Source organism: Camelus ferus, chromosome 7 (assembly GCF_009834535.1).
Source record: "Camelus ferus isolate YT-003-E chromosome 7, BCGSAC_Cfer_1.0, whole genome shotgun sequence".
Lineage (NCBI taxonomy): Eukaryota > Metazoa > Chordata > Mammalia > Artiodactyla > Camelidae > Camelus > Camelus ferus.
Window position 1 is genome coordinate 61,805,075 of NC_045702.1, and position 12,732 is coordinate 61,817,806.

The 12,732-nt window shown below is 40.6% G+C and overlaps 1 protein-coding gene across 1 annotated transcript in view; it reads left to right on the forward strand.

Annotated features, from left to right (window-relative positions):
• The window catches only part of CALCR (calcitonin receptor), an 86,185-nt gene that overhangs the window by 69,847 nt on the left and 3,606 nt on the right, over positions 1–12,732 (forward strand). Inside the window, exons 8-9 of the mRNA XM_032483997.1 lie at positions 1,803–1,929; positions 11,419–11,572. Of these exons, the coding sequence (XP_032339888.1) occupies positions 1,803–1,929; positions 11,419–11,572 (281 nt within the window). The remainder of the gene's footprint in view (positions 1–1,802; positions 1,930–11,418; positions 11,573–12,732) is intronic.

Below are 12,732 nucleotides of genomic sequence, written 5' to 3' on the forward strand. Positions count from 1 at the left end.
ACAAAAGACTGGACATTAGCCAACCCTGTAAGCTAATGTCCATCGACAGATTATTGACCTGCACCCAATCCAAAGAGAATCAGGCATGAGAATAACAGCACGGAGTGATGCATCTGTCCCTACCCCTTAGTCCTGCGTAATATCAACTGTCGTTGGTTTAAGCCAGGCTGAATCCCATAATGAGACCATGGATATTTGCCTCCCAGTGAGAAGAATTATAAAGTGCTATTATGACTGTGAAAAATGGCAGGTCACAGGTTTAGCAGTTGCTTTATGGAAGAGTTTATGCCGTACAAATGGGCTATTTATTTCACATAAATAATTTTTTTCTTTTTAAAGCCTTAAATGTTCCTCCAACTTTTACAGTGTTCTTATAAAACCAATTATGTTCAGTTTATTTAACAGAATTTTCTGGCGCTACATCAAGTAGCACATGGTACTGTGTGTGAGAAAGAGAGAAAGTTCTTCTCTAAACCCCGTCTTTCCCACTGTCTGCCTCCTGCACGCTGCCCCTGCTCAGCAGGTTGAAAATTTTAAAATATTCTGCATTAGCTGTTTGCTAATGCTTGTGCTCCCTGAAAAGTTGAGAAATGTAGCTACCATAATCAAAATATGCCCTAACAGATGCCTTCATTGCCTGGATTTACTTTTTACTACAGATAATTGACAACTCATTTTCTTTTGATTTGAAAACATAGGAAAGAATTTTCATATTTCATTTCTCCCCAGAATTTCCTTGTCAAAATGCCTGGGATTCTAGCTTTATTCCGTGGAGATTTTTTAGAAATAGTTACTATGCTCAATCATTGACCTCATTAACTGAAAGTTAATGTTAAAGTTCTCACTTGTTGCTAAACATTTTTTGACTGGATCAATCAAATATGGTCAAACACAAGATTTATTTTCATCTAGGATAATCATTCCAATTTCGTTATCCTGCAGGCTCTCTCCATTTGCATAAAAAAGGGACATAGGATATTTAAACTAATGTGTGTTTAGGTGAACATTCACACAAATACATATGTACACATTTATGAAGTAGAGGGGAAAGGAAGGGAAAATCCAGCCAACTGTTTCGTACCCCCGAGGTGGGAAATGGCTGTGCCAAGAGGCAGCACACTTGGATGGGTCCCAGATCCAAACCACACTGTGCCTCAGCACTAGATCAGTCTGAGCCCATTCGGAATTCTCTGCCTGTGTCTGAGCTCCACCATCAGGAGGACATGGAAAGGAGGAACCACAGAGTTGATTCCTGTTGGAATACAAAAAATAAGATATGAAAACAAATGGTGAAAGAGAAAGGGTGAAAGGAGACAATGAAGTCTGTGTATGTGATGAGCAAAGGACAGGGATTCAGTGCTTTGTCAGGCAGTCTTGGTCCTGACTTCAGGCTCTGTTATCCCATTTGCCACTCGATTTCTGCCTGGTCACATCAGTGGACAGACTTTTCTTCTGAAGCACAATTCCAAACCCTAATGGTTTCTCTTGCAAAAGTCCTTCTCTTAACTAATTTCACAGCATTTATTGTAATTAAAAGTGATTTTTATCACTCACTCTTAGTTTTTGTAGGAAGTTACCCTTAAGACTAAAAACTGTGAGCTACCATGACTGAAAAACTTTTTAAAACTCAGGCAGAAAAGTAGTAATGAGTCTTAGAGGTGGGACCAGCCTCACTTATTTCTGTATGTTCTTTCGTCTCTTGCTAAAGAAAATACTAAAAATATTACCAACGTGGGTTTTGTCCCCCAGGTACGTCAACATTTTGGCCCTGGTTAATACTTTCTGTTACTTTTTCCTTCCAGGAGCCTTCGCTGCCAACGGGTGACTCTGCACAAGAACATGTTTCTGACTTACATCCTGAATTCTATGATTATCATCATCCACCTGGTTGAAGTCGTGCCCAATGGAGAGCTCGTGAAAAGGGATCCGGTAAGCGCTGCATGATTTGTTTTTAATTTTTTTAAGGACATAATACCTGCAAATAGTGAGCATGGTGTTAGTGTTTACATGTGTAACCATATTTACTTTTACAGCTGAGTTTTGCATTAAGCAAAGCATATCTTCTATGTGATTATGGGAAGTAGTGGTTATATGCTATAGTAAAGAGCTAGGAATAATTAATTCATAGCCAAATTAAGAATCATACAATAAATCATGAGTTTTTATGACTAATCAATAATTTATTAACATCTATGGGAAGTTCACTGAACACACATACTAGGTGTTCGAGGCAGTGCTCTGCAGGGCGCCAGTGCATCACTAATGGATTACAGGTGAGCGGAGGTATTAATCCCCTCAGCATTCTGGTGCCAGGCTGGTCTGGGGCCAGTCGTCTCCACTGTCAGTAGCTGTGCATTTACTCTAGTGATTCATACAACTATTATCATGTTCTATGTCTGCATGACTTAAAAAAAAAAAGTTTAAATGTCCCTAGTTCACTCATCTCCCAGTCTCTGCTGATGGCCCCTGCATTAACCAAGCTCAACCAGAAACCAGAGGGCAAGGAAGCCCCGACAGAGATGTGCAGAGCAATTGGCCCAGGGCAGTAGCAGCAGGGTAGAGAGCGCATTTGAAAGCACAAACAGAAGTTATCTAACACACAAAGAATGGCCAAGGGATATTTTCATTTTTGTGTCTCTGCTTAACTGTGTTATGCAAGCATCTGTAGACAGCCTCATCTTTCAGAACTGGCATTTGACAGCTCTGCCAACCCAATGACAAAAATCCGTGAAATCTGCCCAGAGCGTGCACCCTGCGTGACAGTGGCATGGCATGGGAAAGCAGTTTAATTTGGCTTCCAATGGATCCACAGTGTTAATAATTTTTGTAGTGTGAATATACCCAGAAAGGCATTAGGATCCATCTTTTTAAAACCATGGCATCTGCTATCTAAGACAGAATCCTGCCTCCGGTGCAGAATGGGTTTACCTTGATGAGGTTTCTTTTTAATGTCAACTAATTTTAATAAAGTAATCTCATTTCATTTAATCCTCACAAGACCCCAGCGAAGGATGGATATTAGCCCCATTATTAACTGGGTAAACTGAGGCTCAGTGAAGGCATGTGTCCTCCACACTGTGGATAGTTAGAGGTGGGATTCAAACCCAGAGCCATCTCACACAGAAGCCCATCCTCTCTCCTCTGTACCACCGGGTGCTCTTAATTATCTTGATTTATTTCCTTAGGAAGATTGCTCTTAAAGAAACTGGCTCACCCATTCCAAAGGGATGGTTGTCTGTAACTGGAAATGCCCTTGGCAGTTCATTAGGGAACTTGACACCTGCCAAGTTTAAAACATGCAGAAACCATTGACAGAATATCTCAGTAGAGGAGACTCAAATCTGGGGGTTCCATTTCCCCTTAAGTGTGAAAACCCTGAGAACATTACTATCTGTACAAAGTAGACCAGGAAATGGCACTTTAGTCACTAAATAATCAGCCCACCAACCTGAGAGCAGTGCTCAGTCAAGAAGTTCTGTAAATTACTGAATAGATTCTCTCGCATCTCTCTTGTCGGAGTCTCACACCCATATGTCATGCCTCCGGCCTACTCTTTGACTGTTAGCGTAAAGGGAGCGTCTCATCCATTATGAAATCACACTAAACCTGTTATCTTCCTGAAATAGATAAATTCAGGACTTTTCTGAGTTCACTATTAAATTGTAGAAGTCATTTAACCTTATCCATCAAGTGAGAATAATAAAAGCTGCTCTGCTTACTTCCAAGGGGTTACCCCAGAGTCCCAAAAAAGCATAAAGCTTTTAAAAATTCCCCAGGGCGTGACACTGCAAGTGATCTCTTACAAGGTTACTGCTGACCCCTTGCCCTGTGGTCCCTAGTTCTCTGTACACGGCTTTCCCAACCGATCTGTTACTCTATTCATTGCCCTTAGTCACATCAGTTATCATTGGCGGCTGTTTTCTTTCACAGGATATTTTAGGGGCAGACATGCCTGTGTACTCTGCCAGTCACCTCACACCGGCTGCCTCCCAGCCACCAACAAGCCAGCCCAGCTCTGTCTTGCAGCTCCCTTATTGCCTAGAAACCTTTAAGAAAGTCTATAAGCGGGTATCTAGGGACCTGGCTTAGCCACTATGCAGCTGATTCCCTGGGAGAATGTGAATGCGAGTGCAGGGGAGTAGAGAAATTAATAGGAAGTTTTCTTCTGGATATGGAGGAGTGAGGGTGGCTCTCTCACATACATTAGGCATTCTCAAAGTGCAGGAAAGAAGCTTATCTTTATGGCATGACTAACACCTGGTTCTCCCAATCAATATATTTTTAACCTAACAGAACTTAGGTATTTGTAGTTATGCAAGAGTGAATTTCCTAGGAAAAAACTATAGAACACTTGAAAGGTAGAATTCCATCCAATCAATCAAGTTTTTATTGAGCACCACACACTCAAATTTTAGTCTTCAGGCTGAACTAAATTCATATCATTTGGGGGAAATACCTGTTCATGACATGCTTTTCATAATCCCCAAGAATATGCCAAGCCTCCCATGGCAACAGCTTGCTATGTCTTAGGACTATATATGTGAGGCTCAGTCAGCTATTCACCTATTTCAAAGTGTGTGTGTGTCTGTTTTTTAGCAGAAAGCAAAGGAGCAAGAAGTCTAGATATTTTTTGAGTGAGAAGTCTCCTTCCTTCTGAGGTTCAAATGAGAATAAGGCACCATCACAACCCCCTGGTGCGGCAGACAGGGACAGTCACAGCGTGCGAGCCTCGTCCTCGTCCCCAAGTCTGTTTCTTTCATAAGACAGAATCTGGAAACATGTGCCTTCCACCAAATACACATAAACGGCATAGTCTAAAAACAAGTGACCACAACGACAAAAATTAATTCGTGTTTGTAAATTGTGACGCATACACTTGGCCCAAAGGGAAAAAAACTAGGTCATTTGTTTTTAGTACTTTCTCTATTTGAACACAGTCATTGTTTGCCAAGGAGATTTTGGTGTATCTCTTATCAAATCCTCCACGTACAAACAACACAGGACTGCTCTCTCTAGGTGGGGAAAATTAGTTCAAGAAATGGAAGGAATACACTCTCGGGTAGATATATGTTATTCATCCTTGAAACTGCTTAATTAACTATTTCTAAGAGAGACACAGGTCTTAAAATTTGTGTGGTATCTCACCTTGAAAATGCATATTCTGCTGTAAATGCTTTCATAGAAGTCCGATTTCTGGAGGATCTTTTCTTATCCAAAAGACTATTGAAGTAAATTGTAGCTGAAACTACAAATGCAGGCAGCAGTAAGAAAGGAATTTTTTCCTGTTGTAACATATTTGAACATAAAGGGGAGAAACAAGAACTAAGAAAGGTTTAACCAGGTTTAACTAGAAAAGCCCCATCTTCCCCAGCACTAAAGTTCCCCACCTCTAAAAAGACAGAGAAAATAACGTCCAAACATGGAGAGTCATGTCATCAGTGTATTACTAAGTCATGTGCAAAATCAGATATTTTAAATGACCAAATGATTTGAAATACTGCATTTTTCTCGAAAAACTGAAATTCCAGAAAATCATTAATGTCCTCCCTAGCCAGGAAGAGTAGAGATAATAAAGAAAAACCCAAAAAGGAAGAGACAGACAAAAAAAAAATTCAGCAGAAGAAATTTTTGAAAAGGGGAGGTTATTAGGCACTGTCAGTCTACAAATACTGATTGAAACTGCAACTAACATGGAAAACATCACCAAAGTCATAAACTAAAGCACGTCCATTAGCACTTCGTCTACCTGTGATCCAAGCGTTATGTCTCCTTTTTAAAAAGAAAAGAATATATAATTTTTAAAGACACTTTCTTTCTTAAGCAAACTAAAGGCAGAGCTGTGGGGGTTTTTTTTGTTGTTGCTGCTGTTTTTTTCATTTTGACCCAATTCTCAGGTTCCTGAATCAGCAGCTAAGAGGCAAAAAGATTTTCCTTCCCAGTACCCAAGGGGATACGTTAAAAAGAAAGTTGTTTCTTTTAAAAGGAGGCTGCATCATCCCAATGCTTTCGCACTACTTCTGCAAGAGTTTATTTTGTTGCGGGCGAAAGAAAACAGTGTTCTCACTCCTCAGCAGGGAATCCCTATGGGTTTAGGATCCTTTTCCCATCAAAATAGTCAGTCTCTTCCCTTGGAAGTTTTTGAGTGAGGCAGATTCTCTCCCGTGAAACCAAGGGTGAGAATCTTATTCCTTTACATTTTTTTAAAGTTGATTTTTAAACTCAAAATAACTCCTGGCATAAATAAGGGCTGAATAGATCCTCAGTTTATTGAGTGATGTGAAAATTGCCTATTGTCATTTGTGTCATTTGAACATTTCATTTCCATAATATCGAAAATTTCATTTTCTTGTTCCCTCTGCTTATTCGATGATCTTGGAGACAGAATTAAAAGCATTGTTCTTGCTGCATCTAAAGGAAGCTGGCCACATAGTTGTCATTTGCTAGAAAGAAATGTCTCTCAGAACTTTTTATTTGACAGGGACAATACAGGGAGATTGGTTTTTGCTGGGAACCCAAGCATTTTGTACCTCAAAAGCCAAAACAATTGGGTCACATTTTCTGCCGTCTCTTATATAAGGAAAGCCAAATGAGTCCTAAGTTCTAAAAAAGTGAATTTCCACTAAGTCTCATTTGTTAAGGACAATTGAGCCAACAGGCTATGTCAGAACTTCATCCTAGTCACAGGAAAATCAACTTGGAATGACTACTCAGAAGTGAGGCACTAAACTGATCAAACCCAGGGCGGGAGATGGACTCCTGCCCAGCCCAGAGGAAGCTGATGGGAGGGAGGGCATACAAATGTCAGGGAGGTGACAGAGATAGCAGAATTTTTGAGATGAGAGATCAATGGTAGATAAAACTATGTTGGAATTATCCATTTTGGTAGCCTATAAAAAAACATATGATTGGGAATGAAAAAGCATGATGGATTTGAGGGACTGTGCAGAGAGAATAATGTCAAGGCGTGGTAATGGAATGAGGTAACTTACCCTGGTCATTTATGCTATTTCACTTTACTTACATGTCAAAACGAATAAATGGTCTTTAAACCAAGATCATGTGGTACAGAAAAGTATAGAGGACTTATTTATTCCTTTTAAATTTATTATTTATAACTGACCACTTTCCTATATGGATTTGAAGAATTCATTCCTAAAATGGCTACAAACATCAACTCAATCTCCAGTTTCTCTCCTCTGACCAGTCTGGGTGATCCTTCTGCACAGGAAGCTAGTGACCTACAGTGGTATCTGGTGGCATGGTTTTACGTAGTGAGTCTTCACCTCAACATTTGCAGCTAGTTTCCTCTGCTTTGAGAAGGCTGTCATGAATTTAGTGCAGAACTTCTTAAAGATTTGTTTCCATTCTCAAAAACCTTCCAGTTGAGATACGAGAAGTTTTGTATACTCCCTTGGGGGTGTATGTTGGTTAATTACTAAAAAGCTATGGGGCAGTAGTCATTTTGATGTTTGTTGTGCTTGGGTTGCTGGCTCCAAATACTATAGCATTGTTCTTGCTGAACTATGGAATCTCAGGTTCTAACTCTTCTACTAACAGATTCATCTTGAGCAAGTTACTTAACCTTGTTGTGCCTCACGTGCCTGATAGAGATAATAATAGTACCTTTCTTACAGAGTTGTTTGTGAGGATTAAATGAACCAATACACTTAAAATCCATAAAACTGGGTCTGGCATGTAAGAACTCTCAAATGTTAGCTAGTATGGTTTTTATTATAGTTGTTACCATTGTCTTGCCTTAAGGACTTGTCATTTTCTAACTGTGGTACCCAGTTTCATTTCTGAGTTCGACAGCACGGGAGACGTGGAAATTAATAGCGTGTGTAAAATACTGCTTCAGTCCCAAAGGACTAAGTGTGAAAGCAAAATACACATACTCAGAGGTTTTTAAATCACAAATAACCAAAAGGGCTGTGACTTGAAAAACATAAAACTCAATCAGTCGTGGCTTGAAAATCCACAGTGAACAGTGATATAATATCCTAATTACACCATACAGAGGAAGACTCTTGAGTGTAGCAAGCTGTTAACTTTTACTCCCCTGCCACATTTCTCACAGATCTTTTTATTTCCATCAAGTTTTCTGTTGACTCTGGCTTCAATTCCTGAACAATTCCAGAGTGTTTCCTTTGCCAATTTCTGGATCATCTTCCAATGTATTTATCTCAAATGAGACTTTTTTCTCCAGTGCTTTCTTTTTTTATCATACACAACCGTCATGACTGCATGGCACAGTTTCAAGCTCATTTTCTCTGAGGCTTTATCAGAAATCAGCTCAGGATTGCATGACAGACACGCATTTAATTGAAATCATATTATGTCTTTAAATTCCTCCACAGAAAGATCACAGTACTTTCCTGCAAAGTTACTGCTGACTTTCTGAATGGGGGATTTTTCTCCTTGGTTCAGCTATCTTTCAAGACAGTTGACAGTTTTCAAGTTGATATGAGAACCTTTTGCCCTTTAATTTATCAACCGCACTGGCATCTTGACAAAAAGTTATGTAATTCCTGCTCCTGAGGCTTTAGTATACACGTGAGTCACAGTCAGGGTGTGCGTGTTTTCGTTGCGCCATGAGTCTCCTGGCTCAGGAAGCTTGTGCTCTTCGATGGTTGGGATGATCAGCGCTGGAAGGTCAGCAGGCAATTAAAACAGGAGCCAGGTAGTGAGGAAATTCTCTCTGTACCCTGAATCCCTTCGAGGTGTGGCCCAGACCAGCAGGATCAGCGCCACGCCAGCACTCACTAGAAATGCAGACTCGCGGGCCCCACACTCGATCTTCTGAATTAGAATCTTTACTCCTGGGGCCCAAGAACCTGCGTTTAACAAGCTCACCCAGTGATTCTGATGCATGCTAAAATTTGAGAAGCACTGCTATAAACTTTTCTATTATTTACATTCGAACTGAATATTTTGGGAGAGATTCATTACCATACACTGTTTAGAACTCTTACCCCTCTGAGGAAGCCACGCCCACACCCTCTGGAGTTGAATGTCAAAGAGTAGATGAAAGGGCATCTCAAGCTTACAAGGTGTATGAAGGAATGGAGAAGAAAAGGGAAGCTGTGTGTCCTTTCTAGCTCTCTGTGTATCAAAATCACCCTCTCAGTTCAAGAGAGGAGAGCTGGGAAAATAACCAGCCTAATCAAATGTTGGTCTGATTTGATCCATTCACTTTTGTAGACAAAACACAAGTAATTTCTCTCCATAGTATTTCCCACTCCAGTTCTCAACAATTCAGGGAAGATCATCTCCATGCAACCTCCTCTTCCCAAAAGTTTGTGCCTGCATGAGGCAGAATGACACACACCCCGCTGAAATGGTAGCGACAGAATCACCTATAGGCAGAGTGCAGGCTGGTGCACTGCTGAGATACATGTATATTGGCCATTCACAAATGAACAAACTGCAAGCCCTGAACTTTGTCTTTGCAACTCTAGGACCTAGTCCAGGATTGAACACCAAAACAAAACAAAAAAACCAAGCATAGTTTCTGCATGAAACTTAACCACCATTTGGAAAAATCAAAAGACCTTAAATAATAACATATGTGTTTTAACCAAACTCTAGCAGAATGTCCTTTAAGAAATGGCTGGTTGCTATTTTGAATTCTCCCATGCCAAATTTTTTTTAAAGCCAAACAGAACCCAAACATCTCACAATTTTTTCCTTAGTGTGCTACTGTTTCTGGCCGTATGGAACGTGCCTACTGTGAAAAATGAGAATTGGCTGTAAATAAAACGTGAGGCCAGAGCTGCTCGGGGTGATACAGAGCCCCATCTCTGCACAGGGCCGTCATCTTCGCCCTCTTCTTGTCCCTGCCTCCACAAATGCATCTGCTCTGGAACTCTTGATCAGAAGGACTAGAGTTTTCAAGTCTTTATTGTTTGAGTGTCATGTGCACATAGCACGTATTTGCTTAGCAAATGCAAACTAATTAAAATATCAAATCAAATAATCCCAATTAGGAAGGTAATAAGATTTAAAAAAAAAACAACTCAATGCCTTTATAAGCCAAATATAAATTACTTTTCGACTACCTGATGTTTTGAATTATCTACGCTATTGTTCCACTTTGGTCAGAAAAGAGGTTGATTCTATCTCTGAAAAATGCATTGTCTGCCTTCTCGTGGACCTAGCTGGCTACCTCAGCACGTCAGATTCCCAGTAAATGATTCACAGTTGCTATGCATTGAATAGAAATGAGTGGTCCTGAAAAGGTTACTGCAATACTGAAAGTCACTTTATGGCTACTTTGCTTTGTAAAACAGAAGGCCTGAAATCCTGCCAGACTCAGAATGTAGTAAGGAGCAACATAATGTAAAGCCGAGCACTTGGTACGATAATAATGCAAATAATCATCCCTAGTGTGCAAGGTCTTGAATGCTAAATGGTTAGTGTTGTTGTTAGAGGGATTCAAGCACAGCTAAACACCCTAGGGCAGTCGTCCTCAACGGGGACGTCTTGCTCCCTAGGGGACATTTGGCAGTGTCTGGAAGCATTTTTGATTGTCATGACTGGGTGGGGGGTGCTACTGGCATCTAGTGGATAGAGGTCAGAAATATTGCTGAACACCCATCATTGCCCAGGACAGCCCCCACAGCAAAAAAAATTACCCAGTCTGAAACATCAGCAGTGCCAAGATGACAAGCCCTCCTCTAGAGGTGACTAGGAAATCGTTTAGGGTGTTCTGTTATGCAGTTTAAGCAACAATTATTTCTATAAAAACAATATGAAGTTAATCTGATTGCCCCGCAAGTGTGGATCCTACATCAGTACTGAGTACTAAGCAAAGATGTTATCTTAATCTCTGTATCCCAAACACTTGAAACCCAATATAGAAACTAAGGCTCCCTTGAAAGCAGAATTACGTCATTTGGGCTCAGCATAGCTCCTGGCTCATATATTAAAATTTTATCACCTGGCTTTTTCCTCTTTTACTGCTAAGGAGGCATCACTAACAGAACGGTGAACTTTAGGAGAGCATTAACAATTTCTGCGTTGTGCTCCTCATTGGCCACAGAAAAGGGGCCATAAAAGTCATGTGACAAATCCTGGGAGGCTGTCAAAACTTATGGGTCTCAGACACATTGCAGGAAGATAACCTGTCTAGTCTAAATAGTCTAAATAAGTCACCTGAGTGTAAGGGGGAAAGAACATTTGGGGGACTAGGGCTGCCAGTGCCCCAGTTGGCTGGCTGTTTACGTGTAATACTAATAATCTATGCACTATTACTCTATTACTCTGATGTCTGCATATAAAGGGTGACAAGTGTTGACAGATGCCTGGGGACACTGCCTTTCAGGATGCAGATATTTTGGCTCATTTTCACATTCACTCTGTTTGCTGCCAAACCCTTGCTAGTGTCTTCCACTGAGTATCTCCATTTCTTTCCAACAGCTGATCTGCAAGATTCTGCACTTTTTCCACCAGTACATGATGGCGTGCAATTATTTCTGGATGCTCTGTGAAGGGGTCTATCTCCACACTCTCATCGTGGTGTCAGTGTTTGTTGAGGGACAGTCTCTGCGCTGGTACTATGTCCTGGGATGGGGTATGTATTTTCTGCAGCTGAGTTTTGAGCCACCTTTACCTCTGTACATTTACAGTCTTTTTCTAGTCTTGGTCTCAAACAGTCAGGGGCCCAGGTCCTTTGAGGAGCGATGGGACACAGGTTGAGTCTCCAAGAGAAGTTGGTAGAAGCTTTTAACAAGTTCACACAGACTGTGATGAGCATGAATGAGGGTGAGAGCTGAGAAGGAGGGACATGATTATGAGAATGTCTTCAGGAAGCAAACCCAGCTAACAGATGCCTGTCTTCTCCAGTTTACTTCAGGATGGCCCTGTGCAGTATTTGTTTCTATAACACCCCTTCCTAACAGGAATACATGAATTTTAACCCAAATATATTACCCAAACCCAGTGGGATAATTTTTTAATGGTGGGTCATTCATTCATTTCAGCTGTGAATAATTTTACCCACTCCAATGTTAAAGAATTATAAGAGACATTATGAACATCACCCCCTGGGTAAAAAGTATCTGGCGGTGAACTCCCCAACAGAAAAAAAAAGACTGCCTGGGACTGCTGCCTGGTCAGTTTCTCTCAAATCTCAAGCAACTTCAAATACTGAAGTTTAATTCTCAGAAAAAATCATGTATTTTACAACCCTCTTCAGATTGATTCTTCACCTTGCTGGTTCTCCCCTTGTTATAAATCAAAGATGGGAATTTCCCCACCCTACCATGAGCTTTTATGATGGACAGATAGAATTTATCTAGTGCCCCTGAAGAATCCTAGCGAGAGAGGATTAGTCTTACTCTCACTATCTTTAGCGGGCGGGAAAGGTTGTTATGGCTCTTGAAGCCTGGAGGGAAAAAAGGAAAGAAAAATAGACAGCATAAACAGAGACATGGCTGGAGGAAGGCAAAGAGCCCTAGGAATGAGCAGACATAGGGTCTTTGTATTAAGTAAGAAACCCATTTTTCTTTCTACAGGATGAGGTGGAAGTGAGGTCATATTGTATCTCTTGCTGTCTAATTCTAGAACAAGTATATCAGAATAAATCTAGAGAATGGATTTCTGATTCTAAACCTGAGTGGGAAAATGGCATGTTAGAACTGCTCTGAGTAAAAGATAATTGTGTTTTGTGTAACAGTCAAAATTCTTTCAGGTCAAACATTTAATCGAGGGTCCTGTTGAATTATATGTTTC